The sequence below is a fragment of the Anabrus simplex genome, chromosome 2, assembly GCF_040414725.1.
Source record: "Anabrus simplex isolate iqAnaSimp1 chromosome 2, ASM4041472v1, whole genome shotgun sequence".
In the NCBI taxonomy this organism is placed as follows: domain Eukaryota; kingdom Metazoa; phylum Arthropoda; class Insecta; order Orthoptera; family Tettigoniidae; genus Anabrus; species Anabrus simplex.
In genome coordinates this window covers 664,660,940-664,680,777 of record NC_090266.1, presented here as the reverse complement: position 1 = coordinate 664,680,777, position 19,838 = coordinate 664,660,940, and the positions used below count along the sequence as shown (strand labels likewise).

General features: G+C 37.5%; 1 protein-coding gene across 8 annotated transcripts in view; it reads left to right on the top strand.

The window, feature by feature from the left end:
- Positions 1-19,838, top strand: part of PMCA (plasma membrane calcium-transporting ATPase 3) — a 1,641,549-nt gene that overhangs the window by 1,436,327 nt on the left and 185,384 nt on the right. For 4 of the 8 annotated variants that reach the window (XM_068226241.1, XM_067141186.2, XM_067141183.2 and 1 more), the window contains one exon: positions 1,949-3,926. The exons of 1 other annotated variant lie outside the window; for it this stretch is intronic. In XM_068226241.1, the coding sequence (XP_068082342.1) occupies positions 1,949-2,500 (552 nt within the window). In that variant the 3' untranslated portion in view covers positions 2,501-3,926. Of the gene's footprint in view, positions 1-1,948; positions 6,694-19,838 lie in introns of those variants that run through there. 3 more of the 8 variants (XM_067141187.2, XM_067141184.2, XM_068226242.1) reach the window with 3 other exon arrangements.

Sequence of the window (19,838 nt, the reverse complement as noted above, 5' to 3'; positions counted from 1 at the left end):
TTATTAAAAAAATAAGCAGTATGTGTTAAGGTGTGTTTCATTGTCTCAGTTTCACCTTTCAAACAGGCATAAATTAATATTGTGATGCTAATTTCCAGTATTGAACCAGTCTGTAGCAGTAATGTTAATGTGAATTTGGTCCTGCCGGCCAGTGAGGGGCTATGAAAGGTGCATGGGGAATTTGGGAGTGAAGCAGTGCATGTTACTGCTGCAGACTGGGATGGGATGCACTTTCACTCTCACTAACTTACTCTGAGAATGGACTGATTACTTCAAATTCTTCGAAGTACTTAAGCAGTTGATTCAACATAACAGATGGCTTCTTGCACAAAGCTTTCTCTTTGGTATCTGTCCTTCCATTCTCTCTCTCTCTCTCTCTCTCTCTCTCTCTCTCTCTCTCTCTCTCTTTCTCTTTCACTCACCACATTTATATTAATACTCGCAAACACACAGTATATTTGTACTTGTTTAGCCATATGTTGTACACGTAATCAATCTAGTCCAAGTGGTTTTGTATTCTGCTTCTTCTCTATTCTGTCAGCCTTTCTGCGCCTAAGACCTGTTGTCATGGTTGGGAATTTATCTGGCTGATATTTTAATGGGTTCTGGCTTTTAAAACAATGACAACCTTTCATTCACATAAGGTCATTATCAGCACTTCAGGTGCCAGGATACATGGAAAATAATCCTCTTGCTATTATGTGCAAGATTTTTTTCTGTTCTCCCTCATAAATTGTATGGGAAATGAATACAGTACTGATGTCGAAGACAGTGGGCAAACATCCAATTCCCTTCACCTCTTCCCAGAGTTACTGTTTTGATAGTGGCTGATTATGTTGTGATAGGTGTGCTTAGCAAGAATAATTGGGCATTAATGGATGTTTTGCGTAACCTGGAAACTTCAAAGCTTTTGTTATATGGCCATATGTTAATTCGTGTGCGTGATTGTCACTTGATATTTTCCTACCTCACCCCCTTTTCATTTTATCTGTTTTGAGTTCTAGTATTTAACAGTCATTGAAATGTTTTGCTAACAATGATGTGGATGATTGTTACCAGTTTCTTTGGGTGTAAAAGTTTTAAGCATTTTAAAGGTGTTGATATGTGCTATAACTGGAGGGGTGTTTGGTTTGTGGGTTTTTGCACTAGCTTGGGATGTGCCTGCATGCTATGGAATGAGTGGAGCTCCTCCTCTTCCTAGGGCCCAGTTATCTTCCTCTTGGTGATCCCAGTGACTTGCTTTGCACCTTCCAATGTAACCTGATATTGAAGTCTTTCTTTTCACTTACTTAATTTTTCAACTTGAAGAATAAATATGTGCACGACTCCCTCTAATCTCTACTTCACCATAACCTTGATTGGCCATGAAATGTTTTGAAACTACTTCTGTTAATTACAAAAATAATTATGGTGTTCATTGATGTTTATTATGTACTTCTCACTTTAAAACATTCAAAGTTTGATTCATCTCTACTATGACTAGAACTCTTTCATACCAGGTGTATATTTATAAGCATTGATTTGTGTGTTTCATTGTTATTTTCCATGCTTCTCTAAATACCTATTTCTTATGCAGTTTCTGAATATTTAATTTTAAGGAAATATCAGTAACATATGGCACTTTATAGTTAAGGGTTCAATATGCTATTCTTTATTATTTTTTATTTATATATTTTAACATCAATGAACAACATGTGTTACATGGAAAGTTGCTGACACCAGTTAGAAGTATAACATTTGTGTTAATACTAGCAGTTTGTAGACTAGCAAGTGAAGGTTCATACCCATTTTTTTGATGTGCTGATTGGGTGTGACTGCTAGTCTGGTGTGGCATTATAACATCTGGTAATGATTTTTTTCTTAAGAAACAAAAGAAATTAATGGCAGACCTATTTGTGTGTGGGTAGAGCCCTCCCCCCCTTATGACTGTCCTTCCCTGTGTTTGCAGCTGCGAGTTATCAGGGCTTTCAAGTCTACACTGGAAGATCTGGAGGAGCGCCGCTCTGTACATAGTTTACACAGCTTACACAGTTTGCGCAGCTCGCGAAGCCACACTGGCCCTCGGCCCCTGTCCGACATCAGTTACATTGATGAGGACCCTGTCAAAACGCCGTCGCCTCTGAACGACCGCGACAAAACCAATAATTCCTCGATGCTTCCGAAGATGGTATCTCCTGCCGAGGACCCCCATCTGGTGCCGGCGTCAGCGGGCAACGACAGGGGAAGCGCACAGAGTACTGATCCAACGACCGGTCGCTTGGCACTGTCCCCACACCCAGCTAACCCAACCCATCATCCAGCACCGCACTCGCTTCATCTTCCTGCTGCTCTCACGAAGAACAACAATCCTCAGAGAATATCTCCATACCTTCCTCTTAGTCCTGCTCACCTACAGAATCTGTCACCACAAACATTGAATTGCACCAGCGGTCCAGATGGTACACAGCCGCAGACTCAGGTCCCAGACTTGCCCAAGCTGGTACATGAGACTAGCATCTAATTTCCTTTGAAGAAAAGTAGGTGCTCGTTTAAGTTTCATGTATTTATCTCATATCTTACATCTTTCACATTTAATTTTTTGTTTGCTTGTTGTTGGAGCTTGCAGAGATTCTTGTAAGATAATATAAAAATATGCAAGTTTGTGGTGGTGATGCTGTAGATCCCAGACAAACGTATTATGTTGTTTTAATATACTTATCTTGAGGTGCTAACAAGGGGGTTTGGGGGGATGGGGGAGAGCATATCACAGCACTGCATGTCTTGTGCCTGTGGTAGACTAGTTGCTTGCCCTGTAACATGACCATTCATGATGGGATAGGGGGGAGGGTTGGAATTGCACATTCAAAAAGAGGGTTCTGTACTCATTTATTGGTTTTAAATGAAGAGACTGCTCTCCAGGTCATAGAGTGGCAGATAGTTGAGTGGGGCAGAGTAGAGCACATGGGTGTGTGGGGAAAGAAGAGAAAAAGAGAAGATTGAAATAAATGGTTACAAAGATTTGTTTGGGTTGGAAACTTCTGATATGGGATGGGAGTGCCGCAACAAGACCATCCCCAACTGCCCTCCCTTTTTTCTTTTCACTTAGATGAGTGTTGTACTGTGAATGGATGTCATCTGTGAGAGCTTGCCAAATGTTCCCTTTTCTACCTTGCATCTCATTGCCCATTGATGAAAGTAATTAAGTGTATGTAGTCTCTGTAACATCCAACCTGGGTATACACAATATTCTTCTTCTTTCCACTTTTCACACAGATACAATGATCTAGGTCTGTATATACATGGTTGTTTTTTATGATTATTATTATTATTATTATTATTATTATTATTATTATTATTATTATTATTATTATTTTTATTCTCACTTTTCTATGTAGTTACAGAAGTGTTTATGACAAAAAATCACTTGTTTCATCATCTTTGTTTTAATGCCTCTTTTTTCAATTCCAGCAATTAAATTTATTCTGTACCATGAGTTCTAGGGGTTGAGCATTTAGTCATGATCTGTGCTCGTCCGTTCTTGATAGAGTCGGCTCGAACAAGAGGTGGCGCACGATGTGGTTGTTTCACTGCTTGGCATGGGTTCTTTACAATCAGTCTCTTATTGAAGGTATTAGCACTCTGTCTCCACTGTTTCCATCCCACCTCAAGATTTGGCTGTAGACATCTATCAAGCACCTTATTACTGTTAGTTCCTGTGACCTTCCTTACCTTACTTCCTACACAATAAATCATCTCAGTTAGAAACATTTGGTACTGTTTTCTGACCAATGTAACCCTTTACTCTTGAAGGTGATAGGTGGTGAGTTGCAAGAACGTTTGATTCCGGTCCCCTACAGCAAGAGCTCCACTGACCAAGCTGTAAGCCGCTTTCCTACTTTCTTTCTTGTCCGCTTGCATTACTTACGAACCTCGTGGAGCCCACAAGATGACAAGCTTTTTCCTTTCTACTTGCCCAGTTCCACTGCTATGTCTCTCACACATCTTTACCCCCCCCCCCCCCCCCCCTCACTCTCTCTCTCTCTCACTCTCTCTCTCTCTCTCTCTCTCTCTCTCTCTCTCTCTCTCTCTCTGTGTTCCTCGCACGTTAGACCATGGTCGGATGCCCAGTGCATGCCAAACCCATGTACACTGCTGCACTGGCTGCCCATGCTACCCATTGCTACCTGTTGCTCTGGTTTATTAGTTTGTGGGTTATGGGTTCAACATCCTGTGGGCTTCACCAATGGTCTCTATACCACTGAGTGGTAAATGCTTTCAGTGTCATGTTGTACCTCTGTATAACAAATTCCCTGTAGGGTATCTGTGTCTGTTAAACCATTTTGTTTCCATTCCACCTAATTTTGTGTAGCATTTAAATATTTTGAATAGGATATTTCCTATCTTTTCTCAGGTAGGTAGTTACTAATAATGCATGGTTTTCTACTGTTTGTATTTGCACCAGATGTAACTTAATTCTTGTATCTTGAATGGGCACACTTATTTTTCTAGCCACTTTCTCTTATCTCCTGCTAGTGCTTGCTTTATGTTCTAGCATTACACTCCCTTCATGTGAAGATTCCTCCTCCTTTACTCTATTTTTCTCTTCCTTTCTTTTCTTTCTTTCTTTCTTTACACCACTATCTATGCCGCTTTCCTACCAATCCTTTCATCATCCTCCTTGGTCCACATCATCAGTGTTGCAGGTACCCCCATCCCATGCTGCATGTGGAAAGCAAACATAAATTTTTAAAAAGAAAGAAATGAAAAAGTAAAGAAAGTACAGCAAGCAAGCAAATACCTTTTTTGAAGGTACATCAATGCTCTCGTTTAGCAGTTGAGACTAATTCTGCATGGTTTTTGGTCAACTATGAAGAAGTTTTGCTTTTACGATCAAGAAATAAAGGTCAACCAAACAAGGTGCGTGTTCAAAAAAACTGATATTTTTACCTTTGTTCTCTACTATTTAGTTCAATAAATATATGCTTGTAAAATGTTGTCTGTTGAGACTTTGAAATGTATTTTTGATATGACTTGTTGGAATCTCTAGGCGTGCAGTGCTGCTTTTTGCCCACAAGACTAAAAATATTTCAGTCTGATTTCAGTGGAAGTTCTTAAAGACAGTTTACAAAGCTTGTGCTGAAGTTATTTGATTCCGCTATACACTGTTAAACTCCTTGGGGTACAACTTATTTCAGTATATGCATAGAAGTGTATACTTATGTGTGTATGTTTCCATATACATCACACAGGATCTGAGAATTGGCTTGCAACTTGTGTTTTTTCAAACAACCAGCAAGGCAGAATGGCAGTTAGGAATGTTGTCTTGTGGCATGCTTCGTTCAAGTATTGGGATCGAATGTTGGCATGATGGTTGACTTAGGTTCATTTTTCTTAGTTTCTTTTTTCCTTTTTTTTTTTTAGTTTTTTTGTTTTGTTTTTTAATCAGTGGTCCACTGTTTTGTATGTGGATGTGCTTTACAGAATCTGAGTTTGATTTTCTTAACCTTCACTGATAAAGCTGATATAAAAACATATTTTCATTTATTTTTTGCATGACAGTGTTATTTTCGTTATTAAATCTTACTGTAATTTAATTATTGTTGTTGTTGTTATTATTATTTTTATTATTATTATTATTATTATTATTATTATTATTATTATTATCATCATCAGCAACATATGGTGACGGTTGTTGTTTATAAGATGCTGCATATGTTCTAAATAATAAATAAATGAAAAACTAAATGATGGAAATTTAATGGAAATCGATGCGACTAGTTTTTCTCTATAGATATTCAGGTTTGTTTTTGTTACAAACACTATTCTTCTAATACCTGTGATCCAATTACATTCATCAGATTTTATTTTATTTCCCATCTACTTTGCTTGCTGCCATTCACTGCCAAATTCATAATGCAGCTTTTGCAGCTAGTGTAAGGCTTTGAGTGATAATGTTATGCCTGGGGTTTCTTGTAAGAGATGTGACCATCCAATCCATCATGGCCATGTGTAGCTTTATAGCTCCTCCATAGCAGTGATGCTGATTGACAGATGCTGTATCAGATCACTACTCTTGCACTATCACTATTTCCTAACTTAAGATTTTTATTCTTATTGTTATTGATACGTGTGATTGTGGCAGTATGAATGTGATATGAGCAGTTATGATGACTTATACACCAAGTTGCCTGCCATTGGGTGTTGAAACTTTAGGTATTATTTAAGGATTCCAGTCCAAATATTACTGTAAATGTCATTTATAGAGGTAGAGAAAAACTATTATTTAAGTTTTACGTGTAATTCATAATTTATGTACAGTCAACTTTTTTATAACCTTTCTTGTAATTAGCAATAAAACAGTTTTGGTTTTGAAATTTGCTTACTAAGCAAGGTTAAGGATAACTTTAGTTTTAGTTCATGGCTTGTTACATAATTGTAACAAAATAAGTGTTTGTTATGAATAACATAAAACCAAGAATCAGGTGACATTAGATTGGAGTAAGTCCTTATTTATATTGTAAAAGAATGTTATAATTGGTGTAGTGTTATTCCCACAACAGCAAATATTTTTGAAGCATAACTGTGGTTGTTAGTAATTAAAAATTGACTGTAATTCTTTCTATAGTTAAAATTTGGGATGTTATTAAATATTTATATAAATTTACTACCTGTATTAAAAATAAAGATTGTATCATTGCTCTTGGTTAGAAAGAGGATTAGTTCTATTAATTTGACAACCAACTACTTCCTACTGCTTCATATGCACATTTGGGATCCTGCTTATTACATGTTCATGTAATATACAGTAAGAAGTACAAATAGGCATTCTATATTTGGTTTAAAATGACTATCTTGGGTGAAGAGGCAAATTTGAAAGTATTACACATCATACCAAAATCCATTATTGGTTGATGGTTTCTGTGATTTCATGTACATAAGAGAGGAAATACCCACATACTTGCAAGAAACTACAAATAGTTCAGTTATTTCTTGTTTCTTCCTCTGTGATAAAGGACCGTGCTTATGTTTGGTGTTACTCAGATATTCTATGTATCCATAGTTAATAATATATATAAGATTTTGTCCACTTCAAGTCCATATTAGAGGCGAGGCATCACTACACTGCCTTCTATAGTAAAAGGCTGTGTAACATTTCTTAGTCCTTGGAATGTTGCATCCAGATACTTAATCATAGTACTGTGAACTTCATGACAAACTGATTGAATGTCATGCATACTTCAGTCTGCATATAGGGAGGTAAAATATTTTTCTTTGAGGACAATGCATGATATATATTGTTGAAATATTAGTATCGTGTATCACCAAAGTATCTGGAAGCTGCTGAAGTCTGAGAGTATCAAGTGAGGGCAGATCAGTTGATTAACTTTAGTTGGAAACATAATGGCTTCAAAAAGGACACACACTCTCTCTCTCTCTCTCTGTGTGTGTGTGTGTGTGTGTGTGTGTGTGTGTGTGTGTGTGTGTGTGTGTGTGTGTGTGTGTGTGTGTGTGTGTGTGTGTGTGTGTGTGTGTGTGTGTGTGTGTTTGTTGATAACTAGTCATAATTAGAATTGCAAGGATCAGTAACCACTTTCGTGCTATATTAAGCAAAGGAGTGTTTTCTCTTAGAGTATTGTTATAATTTAACTTTAATTCAGAATGCTTACTGGTTGGTAGTGAAGAAAAGTTTTGAATTTAATCTTTTTTTAAATTTTGTTTATTATCATCAACAATTGTCATTTTTCTTTTTCTCCTTTTCAGCTGTGTAATATTAAAATACACATGCTGACTTTATAATGCCTTCTCTATTCCTCACCTCTCACTCCTTCTACATATCAATCGTGTAATTACCTGAAGCAGATTCTGTATTCCAGGTCTTACCATTTTGTTATTTTATGATATAACAAAAAATATCATCCACAATTAGAGGTGGTTACCCTTAACCTCCAAGAAGCGAGTCTCTGAGCTGAAAGAATGATGAGCTAGAGAGATTGTTTCACCGAGCCAAGTAATTTCTTAGCGTTACCAACTTCTGTATTATCAGTGTGTCAATCCCTACTGGTATATTCAGTTTAGTATTGTCCTGTTTACTTCTTGCTGAAGTTAACTTGTGCTGCTCTCCAGCCATTTTGTCTATCCCTGAACATAGTGGTTATACTGTACATCAGAGCTACTTTATCATATCTTGGTTCGTGCTTTGCAGGAATGCGAATATCCCTCTCCCACTCTGCGATCTAGCAGTATTCTGGAGAGCTAACTTGCATAAGATTGTGATACCATTAATATCATTGTAAATAAGAATATAAAACCCACTTCATAAGTTAGCACAATGGGATGAGGTTGGTGTATGCCTGAAGGGTTGTATTACCAGGGTTGGAAATGAAAAAAAACTTGCTAGTTTTCTGAAGTAGTGCGGGATTGTCTGTCCGGAGTTAATTATTTCAACATAAGAACATTCGTCATCACTTTCAGAAGCGTAATGGTACCACATCAATAATTTATTTTACAGTTTCTGGTTTGGAATTCAGGAAAACTGTTGGGATTATTATAGTGAGATTGATGTTTTAAGTGTACCGATCTAATTGGCTATGTGGTTTGGGGCATGTAGCTGTCAGCTTGCATTTGGGGGATAGTTTGAAATGCACTGTCAGTGGCCCTGGAGATGGTTTAACATGCTTTCCCATTTTCACACCAGACCATGGTCACTTCCTTTCTAGTCCTAGCCTTGTTGTATCCCATAATCGCTACAAGACCTGTTTGTGTTGATGCAACATAAAACAAATAGAAATTAAATTTTAAGTGATAGAACAATTATGGTTCAGAAGATTTTAATAAAACAGGTCTTTATTTGCAGAAATTGGATGTAGGGATGAAGAATTAGCAATAGATTAAAATAAATATTCTGAATGAATACCTATCTTTGTAATCGAGCAGTTCAATCTACTCATCAAGAGGACTTGGAAGAAATATCATTCGGAGATCTGAGCCTAATGGTCAATATCCTGTGTGTAGTCCTTCTCACATTCACCTGACCCAAATTCTGGGCTGGTGTAATTTTATAAGTTGTATGTCTATTCCAATCCTGAAAAAAAAAAAACCAATTGTAATTCTACACTTACTTCAGACCTTGCAATACTTTATCTTTTTTACAAATGCATGGTTTACTATCAAAGATGTCCCAAGCATCTATTATCACCATTAGGGGCGAGTATTCTGTACAACCCTTAAAATCGCTCACATTGCTGACGACTAGGTAAGTGTTAGCTTGCTACTGTACTGTGGGCAGAAGTAATGACTTAATATAGTTAGAGGTAGAGTTATGTTTCATAGGACATGTTCAAAATGTTCTGTGTAAGTGCCTATACAGACATTGTACCACGGTTAAAACAGTTGACATGCTGCAATTACTGCACGTTTCCAGCTCTGCTTATGTACAAGAATTAATCCTGTAGATTTTGTCTTTAAGCTCTCCTGCAAATAAAAAATCACCTGAAGTTACGTGTAGCTTCAAAATGGTCACACTTTATCACAGATCATATATTCACTGATCCCAGAACTTTGTGCGCCTACATAAAATAGAGCAGCAAGTACAGTTGAAACATCTTTTTTTAAGTTTAGACATTTTAACTGGCCACTTACCTCTGAGTTTTAGTTTGTTTGTGAAATGGGGAACTTGAAGTTGTCTTGCTAGCTATGATTTCTGCCAATGCATCAACATACTCACTTTTATAGGAGATGATTTGAGAAATTCTCATTGAAAAGAGCACTTTCTGAAGAAAGAGGATTCAGTTAAAAAACGTAGCATTTTATCTATTTAAACAAGTTGTAAGATTACAATTGTGTATAGGTATATTATAATAAGGTTGATTTATTACATTCCAATGTAAATTGGCCTTCATAGTGTAAGAGCACAGGTTTTGATTTTTGCTAGGCTGGTTGGTTCCTCGTGATTATGGAAATGCCAGCATTTCAGCAGGGTGTCCAATTGGTGACATAGCTTTCTTTATTACCTCATTTCCATACCTAAGATTGTTAGCTTTGGGGAATAGGACAAATGCCCATGATCATAAGAACTCGGAGTTCATTTCTTCTTTTGTGCAGTCCTTGCATTCAGCTATTGGTGAATCGTTTTACTCTTCTAGAGGCATAGATAATTAAGTTTAACAGTTCCACCTTTTCTATACAAAATTTTTGCAATGTGATTTACATTACAAATAAAACTTTTATTTGGTACTAGTTTAGACCTAAGGTCAAGGTCAGTGCGATAAACCAATAAAACAAATTATACAACATATCAAATGGTACATAAACAATGTACATATGCCGTAAACATTAATACGAAACATATGAGTTAAAATTAGATTTGAATAAAGTGGTTTGACACTATAAAGCTAAAAGTTGAAGATGAAGAATAGTCACAGAGGTGATAAAAGTTTTAAATTGTGCATAACTTGTATTAAAATAAGGCACTTGACTGCCGTTGAAGAATGATTCAAGTTGATTAATCTAGATGCTGAAGATTCTTAAAATTTGCGTAACTATCGTTACAAAGTTACGTCATTATATGGTAGCAGTGGCATTTAGAAAATAAGTTATGCACATGCTGTGAATAATGTAGAAACATGGTACATTGATACCATTAAATGAGCTTCTAGTTTGATGTCATTAAAGCTGAGGACGAGTATTGCGCATAAAGGTCAAATTACTTCTACGAAGTAGGTGGTGAAGATTCGCAGTTCAATGCGGAACAAGTGACCTGATGTTGAATAATAATAAAACCCCATGGCACTACAGCCCTTGAAGGGCCTTGCCCTACCATATGACCGCTGCTCAGCCCGAAGGCCTGCAGATTACGAGGTTTCGTGTGGTCAGCACGACAAATCCTCTCGGCCGTTATTCTTGGCTTTCTAGACTGGGGCGGCTATCTCACCGTCAGATAGCTCCTCAGTTCTAATCACGTAGGCTGAGTGGACCTCGAACCAGCCCTCAGGTCCAGGTGAAAATCCCTGACCTGGCCGAGAATTGAACCCAGGGTCTCCGGGTAAGAGGCAGGCACGCTACCGCTACACCATGGGGCCGGCAATAATAATAATAGAAGCCAAATTAGTACAAAGACTGTTGAAGAAAGGGGCCGATCAAATAGCAAAAAATATGTGACTTTCCTTGTGCTGCAGTGTGTGGAATATAGCTAGTAGTGCATAACTGATATAAAGGGAAGACATGAGTAGGGAGGATCAGGAAGCGAGGGGAAAATGGGGTAGGGCAAATCAGAAAGATCAGGGGAGGGGGAAGTGAGGAGGAGCTATCTTTAAGGTGGGGCTGGGGGATGCGGTAATAGGGGTAATTGCTGCGGAAAGGTACCATGAATTGAATGAAAAATAGATTTCTGGCTTATTAAATTAACATTTTTAAAAATAATAATGGGAGGGTCAAATAAAATATTGGATTCCTCAGAAATGTCATTAAGGTTGTAGTTTGAATTGAAGTACTGATCTAAATGTGTAAGAGTTTTCCGCTATATTAAGTAGGGGGGCTTTGTTTATTATCTCAAAGGATTTCCATATCTTGCTCCATGTCGGTAAAATTATTATTGTAATCTTGCAGGTTGACCTACTGCTGAGAATTTGTTATATCTTAGGGTGTTAATATGTTTTGAATATCTTGTGTTGAAACTCCTCCTTTCTGTCCAACATATGAAAAATTGCAATTATTACACTTGATCCTGTAAACTCCTGATTTTGAGAAGCTACTGATCCTGTTAACTGATGTGGAATTACATAGGATATCTGCTTTTTTATTGTTAGTTTTAAAGGTAATTTTTCCATTGTGTTTCTTAAAAATGTTGGTGACTTTATAGATCGGCATCATCATTTCCAGTTTCCAGCTTCCCGGGTCGAGTTGTGAATCCCGGACCTCCTTCGCTGCCTCTCTCTCCACCACTCATCTCCTTTCTTTAAGTACATCTTCTGGTTTTCCTCCCCTCTTCTCTATGCACTCCCACACTGAATCTGTCCACCTCTTTCGGGGTATTCCTAGTGGTCTCTTTCCTGTTAACTTCTCTGAAAAAGTTTTTTTTTGGCATACTCTTTTCTCCCATTCTCATCATATGCCCATACCACTTTAGCTTTGTTATTTCTATCCTGTCTTGAAGTTTCAAGATTCCTGTCCTTTTCCTTATCTCTTCATTTCTAATTCTATCTTTTCTGGTCTTGCACTCAGTATCTCTTGGGAATTTCATCTCCGCTGCCTGTATTCTACTCTCCTCTCGTCTTGTTGTAGTCCACGATCCAGCTGCATAAGTTAGTATGGGTTCATAATAGGTTGAATATAATACTTTCTTACATTTCTTCAGGACATCTTGGTTCCACAAAATCCCCCTTCCACTCTGGTAGAAGCTGTTTGCTTGTTGTATTCTTTTCCCAATTTCCTCGCTTATCTTTCTATCTTCTGTGATCACACTTCCCAAGTACTTGAAACTTTTAATCACTTCGAGAATTTTACCATTCAGTTTTATCTATCCTTTTCCTTCCTTCCTTCCTTCCTTCCTTCCTTCCTTCCTTCCCCTTGTCATCACTATTGTTTTACTTTTCTCTGTGCTTACTTTCATCCCAAATTTCTCTCCCTTGATTTCGTACATCTACTTGTTTTTGCACTTTCGTTTCATCCTCGCCCCATATCACTAAATCATCTGCAAACAACATGGCTTTTGTTGCCTGTCTTCCCAATCTCTGTTTAATGTTCTTATGAATTTCATCCATGACTATGATGAATAGTATGGGGGAGAGTACACTTCCCTGTCAGAGATCAGTTTCAACTTTAAACCTTTTTTTTTTTCCTATACTAGTCTTCCCACTATTAACACAATTTTTGTACATAGCTTTTATCGTTTGCACTTCCACTCTGTTAACTTGTTTTTTCCTTAATGTGTCCCATACCAACTGCCAGGGCACACTGTCATAAGGTTTCTCAATGTCAATAAATGTTATCACTGTCTTTCTCAAACTCCTGTCTTTTCTCCATTATACGTCTTAATGTAAAGATCAGGTCAAACGTTGATCTGTCTTTCCTAAAACCATACTGTTATTTCATTTCCCCCTCTAGCTTCCTCCTCAGTCTTCATTCTAATACTCTCTCAAATATCTTAGCTACATGGGCACTGTGACTCCTCTGTAGTTATTACTAGGGCCCGGATTGATATGCACTAAAAACTCCAAAAATATGCATGCACATATGCATTTAAAATGTTGAAAATATGCACTAAAAATAAAACAAAGTAATCTTGTCAAACACATTATTTAATTTTAACTCGGTGTTAAATTGATAAACAGTTTCATTCCTTCCAAAATGATGTATGCCAGTAGGTTATCAACTGTTTTTCAATGTTTTCAGTGGTCAGTGACTTTCTGTTGTCGGTCAGAATTAATTTATATACTGAAAAAGATCGTCCTACGTCGACGGCCATAACTGGGCAACACTTGTACGCTGGCACTGACTGCTTGGAAAATTATTCTGGCAAAGACTGTCTGATTCCACTTACCTTCTTCAGTCCTGGATTTGAGTCCAACACCGCTAAGAGTTTCTTTTTAACTTTTTCTCCATTTTCACCAGGGACACAATTTTAAAGAACGAATGGTGTTTCGAATTAACTGAAGGGATTCGTGTAGGGGTGCACCGCAAGTTTCCAGGCCCTTAATTGCCATCTAAAGTGTTGGAGAATGCACATGAATGAAACTGATACCTTTTCTCCATCTTGCTTCACAAACACACACACTATCATCAATACTTTAGCTGCCTCTGTGGATCAGCGGTAGAGTGTCGGCCTCCGGATCCCAAGATAGCGGGTTCAAACCCGGCAGAGGTAGTCGGATTTTTGAAGGGCGGAAAAAGGTCCATTCGACACTCCATGTCGTGCGATGTCGGCATGTAAAAGATCTCTGGTGACACATTTGGTGTTTACCCGACAAAATTCATTAAATCTCAGCCATAGACGCCCAAGAGAGTTTCGGTTTACTCGATCTGCCATCTAGTGGGGGCCTAGAGTAAAACGGAACGTCGAAATTGACGAGCAGACAGCAAGATGGCGTCAAAGTGAAATGTCTGCACACGGTAGCTGAGGCCATACGATTATTATTATTATTATTATTATTATTATTATTATTATTATTATTATTATTATTATCATCAATACTTTTAACTACATCTTTTACTTAAAGTTCTTCTGGTAGAATGATACTGTGGATAACCAAGTTTCCCATCTTGTGAGAACAGGTTCCAGCGGAAATAACTGTTGTAAAAAGGGTATATCCGTCTACCTGCTTGTATTCCAACACTGAAAACATTTTCCTTGATTGGAAAAGGCTTCTCGTGTTGCCAGTGGATATACAACATATAGAGTTCATTAGGTTTCTTTATTTTGTTAAGAAACCTTAGGTAATCGATAACAATATAAGAGAAAAATATATCTGTATATGCACTTACGTTCAAAACATGCACTAACCTTCAAAATATGCATTTGCATATATGCATATGCATTTTTTTAAATCCGGGCCCTAGTTATTACATCCCTTTTTATCACCTTTTTTAAATATTGGGATAATTAAACCCTTTCCCCACTTTTCTGGGATCTTTCTTCCTTCAGATCTATAAAGCCACTGTAGCTCCGTTGGTCCTGCTGCTTTTATAATTACCATAGTTACCTCATCCACTCCTGCTGCTTTACCGCTCTTCCATCTTTTGTATGGCTTCCTCTATTTCTAACATCGATATCTCCATTTCTTGTTCTTCTTTCCCCACTGTTTCTTCTTGCTCCTTCTCCTTCTCATCTTCCAGTTCACTGTATTTAATATTTAGGAATTCTGAGAAGTATTCTTCCCATCTTTTTAGTATGTCATCTCTTTGCATCAATATCTGCCCTGTTTCAGTTTTTACAAATTTTGTATCTTCCCTACTTCGTAAACTATTCTTCAAACCATACAAAATCTTTTTACTTCCCTTTATATCCTCTTGTAAAGTTTCTGTGAAACTTTCCCAGCTTTTCCATTTCTCTTGTACTATTTTCTTACATACCTTTTTGGCTTCTTTATATTTCTGCCAATTCTCTGTACTTTTGCTGCTTATCCACTTCCTCCAAGCCATTCATTACTCTTTAACTGCTTCCTTTACCCTGCTGTTCCACCAAGGAGTCTCCTTTTCCTTTTTCCTCCCTGATAGTCTTCCACAGGTGTTTACTGCACACTTTACAAAACCATTTCTGAAACATGTCCATTTCTCTTCCACAGTGTTCACGTCATCTTTGGGAATTTCTTTCTTCAGATCCTCTTGAAACTTTTCCCTTATTTCTTTCTCTTTTAACTTCCATCCCTCTATTTTCCTTCCCATTTTATCTGTTAACTTGGTAAAATAACTAAGTCTTAATTTGGCTACCACCACTTTATGGCCTCCTTCAAAATCTGCTCTTGGCATTGCTGAACATTTTCCAGTTGTCTAAGTTTCTCCTTCTCCACCAGAATAAGATCAATCATTGTCTTCGTCTTTCTATCTCCCCAACCATATCTAGTTATTTTTTGCCAGTTCTTTTTTTCCAAATCACGTATTGCCAACAATTAATCCATTCCTTCTACAAAAATCTATTACCAAATCTCCTCCATCTTGGTTTCCATAACTATAGGGGCCAATTATCTCATCTTTTCCCTGTCTGTTCCAACATGTGCATTCATGTCTCCCATTATTATAACCTCTTTGTCTTCAATACAACTTTTCAGTTCTTCTAGAAACTCTTCTAAACATTTGTCTGCATTCCCCGATTGGGGTGCATAAACCCGTATAAAATCCTTGATTCCACTTTCAAATCCAAGTCTAACTTTAATTATCCTGTCACTGATCTGGTCAATGTTGTCCACATATTGCACTAGGTCTTCTCTCAATATAACACAAACACCATTTGTTGCCATCTTTCCTCCACTCCAACATAATCTATACCCTTTCTTCAATTCTTTTTGACCGTTTCCCTTCCATTTTGTCTCGCTTATTCCCATCATTGCTATGTCTTTGTTCTCCATATACTTTATCAATTCTTCTACCTTCCCATTCAAAGTCATGACATTGATGATACATTCTTGTGATGGCTGGTAGCCCACTAATCACAGTTCCCCCAGAGCACCAGGAACTGCGCGTCATTTCAGGGTAACGCCCTAGCATTTTCCAAGGCCTCAATTCACTTGCACTCATTTTATAGGCTGTTTGATCGATGGGTTCGCCACTCCCTTATAGATCTCTTTATTAAACATGAAGGTAGAAATTAAGGGGACATTGGGTTTTTGTTTCTTTAATGCGATCGAAGGAGGATGTCTGTATTTGTTGATTATTCTTTCTATGAAAAAACTATTGTAACCATTGGGTTTTGCGATACCGCGAATGGTGTTTAGTTTGTTTATAGACATAGGCACATTAAAGGCTCAGTGAACAAAGCTATTGCAAGTTGCTCATTTATGAATCTGTGGATGTATCGAGTCTTGGCGGATTGTGGAAGCAGTTTGAGTGGGTTTTCTGAAAATCTTATAATTTAAAAGGTTAAGTGTCTGGTGATGGTTAAATATAAATAGTTTATTTTTTGATCATTTTCGGATTCCAGTATGAATTTTTTGTGTGAATCAACGTTAAGATTTACAAGAGTGGTTTCAGCGTCAACTGTTTCTTCATCCATAATTATTAAGATATCGTGTACATATCAAGCCCAAACGAGAATATTGTCAAAGTTTTTGTTGTTGTCAATTTTAATATGTTCTAGTAAAGGCTATCACTGAGCCTTTAATGTGCCTATGTCTAAAAAAGATCCAAAAAGCGAACTAAACACCATTCGCGGTATCGCAAAATCCAATGGTTACAATAGTTCTTTCATAGAAAGAATAATCAACAAATACAGACATCGTCCTTCGAACACATTAAAGAAAGAAAAACTTAATGTCCCCTTAATTTCTACCTTCATGTTTAATGAAGAGATCTATAAAGTCAATACATTTTTAAGAAACACAATGTAAAAATAGCCTTTAAAACTAACAATAAAAATGCAGACATCCTATATAATTTCAGATCAGTTAACAGTATTAGTAGCTTCTCAAAATCAGGAGCTTACGGGATCAAGTGTAATAATTGCAATTTTCCGTATGTTGGACAGACTGGGTGGAGTTTCAACAAAAGATATTCAGAACATATTAACGCCCTAAGATATAACAAATTCTCAGCAATAGATCCACCAGTGGCGTATGCTGGTATCAAGACGTGGACTACCACTAGACTTAGGCTACCCCTTTTCGATAGTTGGTTTAGGGAACATCAAGCCTTAAGCATTTCGAGCTGCATCCAACAGCCAGCGGAGCTGCCCGCTGCTTCACAAGCTACTGCCCTGGCCTCTGCCACCGCCAATACTCAACACCTGATCAATCGAGTTGGTAGCCTAAGGTTTAGCAAATTGAAGTCCAGCTTTGAGGCTAAATGGATAGAAAGCTTGCCTTTGGTCCGACGGCCCCGGTTCAATTTTCAGAATCAACCCCCTCATACTGTTAATTCCCCTGGCTTGGGAACTGGGTGTTTATATGACGTCTTCGCCATTCATTTTATCCTTATTAGGTCACCACCAAGCTTATGTAGATGCCATGCACCATTATCATTATTATCATTATCATTATTATTATTATTATTATTATTATTATTATCGTTAAATAACAATGTTGAATTTTACAGCGGTCGTACCCATCGTTCAATGGTTAATTATCTTCCTCGGAAGATCAGTGGTGGTGTCCGACCCATGATCACGGGTTCGATTCCAACCAACAGAAGAGAACACTAAACCTGAAAGATTGCGTTTCATTTTAGTAGATCTACCAATAAAAAGAAAACTATATTACTCCTATAACAGCAGCCCTGCAGTGTCTTCCTACAAGGATGTAGAAGTAAACGGGAGTGAAATACTAGCACTCCGTTATCCATATATTTAAGACAGAAGGATGAGGTGAGGAAGTATATATGATGAGTAACGCATGGTGATAGTTAGCAGTGGCGATCTGACGGACCGAAGCCTAGCACAGCTATCCTCCGCCGGTCCCCGCACCTGTATGCAGACAGCAGCAAGCCGCGTGAGGCAAGTCGATGGGAAGGGACGAGAGTCTGGGCTGCAATATCAGTCTCCGAAGCCTTGTTCTCAGAAATACGTGCGACGTGTTTTCTCATTACTTTCAAGTTTTACAGATGGAACAATGTGTCAGATGCTTACAATATAATGTGCTTTAGATTTCCATTGCTCGCATTTGAGGTTTGGGCTTCACTGATAGCCTTAGTAGCCCTCAGAATACGCCACTGCAAGATTACAATCATAATTTTACTGACATGGAGCAAGATATGGAAATCCTTACGATAATAAACAAAGGCCTCCACTTAATATAACGGAAAACTGTTTTATACATTTAGATCAGTACATCAATTCAAACTACAACCTTAATGTCATTTAGGAGAAATGCAATATTTTATTTGACCTTCTCATTATTATGTTTTAAAATGTTACTTTAATTTAAAATCTATTTTTCATTCAATTCATGGTACCTTTCCACAGCAATTACCCCTATTACCGCATTCCTCAGCCCTGCCTTAAAAATAGCCCCTCCTCGCTTCCCCCTCCCTTCCCTGCTTTCTCCGATCTGCCCTACGCCGTTTTCCCCTCCCTTCCTGATCCTCCCTACTCGTGCTCCCTTCATATCAGTTATGCACTGCTAGCTATGTCCCACACACTGCAGCGCAAGGTGAATCTCATATTTTTTGCTATTCGATCAGCCCGATTCTTCAACAGCCCTTATATTTGGCATCTATTATTATTATTATTATTATTATTATTATTATTATTATTATTATTATTCAAGTCACTTGTTCTGCATTGAACTGCGAATCTTCACCACCTACTTCGTAGAAGTAATTTGACCTTTATGCGCGACATTCGTCCTCAGCTTTAAGGACATCAAACTAGAAGCTCATTTAATGGTATCAATGTACCATGTTTCTACATTATTCACAGCATGTGTATAACTTATTTTCTAAATGCCACTGCTACCATATAATGACGTATAACTATCAGAACTTTGCAACGATAGATACGCAAGTTTTAAGAATCTTCAGCATCTAGATTAATCAACTTGAATCATTCTTTAATGGCAGTCAAGTGCCTTATTTGAATGCAATTTATGCACAATTTAAAACTTTCATCACCTTTGTGACTATTCTTCATCTTCAACTTTTAATTCTATAGTGTCAAACCACATTATTCAAATCTTTCTAACTCTTGCATCTTTCTTATTAATGCTTACGGCATATGTACAGTGTTTATGGACTATTTGATATGTTGTGTTATTTGTTTAATTGGCTGATGATGACCTTGACCTTAGGTCGAAACTAGTACCAAATAAAAATTTTATTTATAATGTAAACCGCATTGCAAACATTTTGTAGGTGTAACTGTTCAACTCTTTTAATCTTCTATTTAATCACTAGCGCCCAGATTTCCATGCACTATCAAATCTCAAAATATGCATGCATTCATGCACTATCATATGGCAAAACATGTGCAATAAACTGGAAAATATGCACCATCAAAATTCAGTTCCTTTTGAAACACTGCACAACTACTACCATAATTTCTCCAAATTGTCTTGATTTAAGTTCACCCATTTATCTGTCAGCACATTCTTACACACAGAAAATGATCTTTCTTCGTCACAAGAAATGACAGGTGCATCCTTAAATGAAGACATTTGGGACAAAGTGAAGTCAAATTGTACGTCTTTTATATTTGTTGCTATTTGCTTTACGTCGCACCG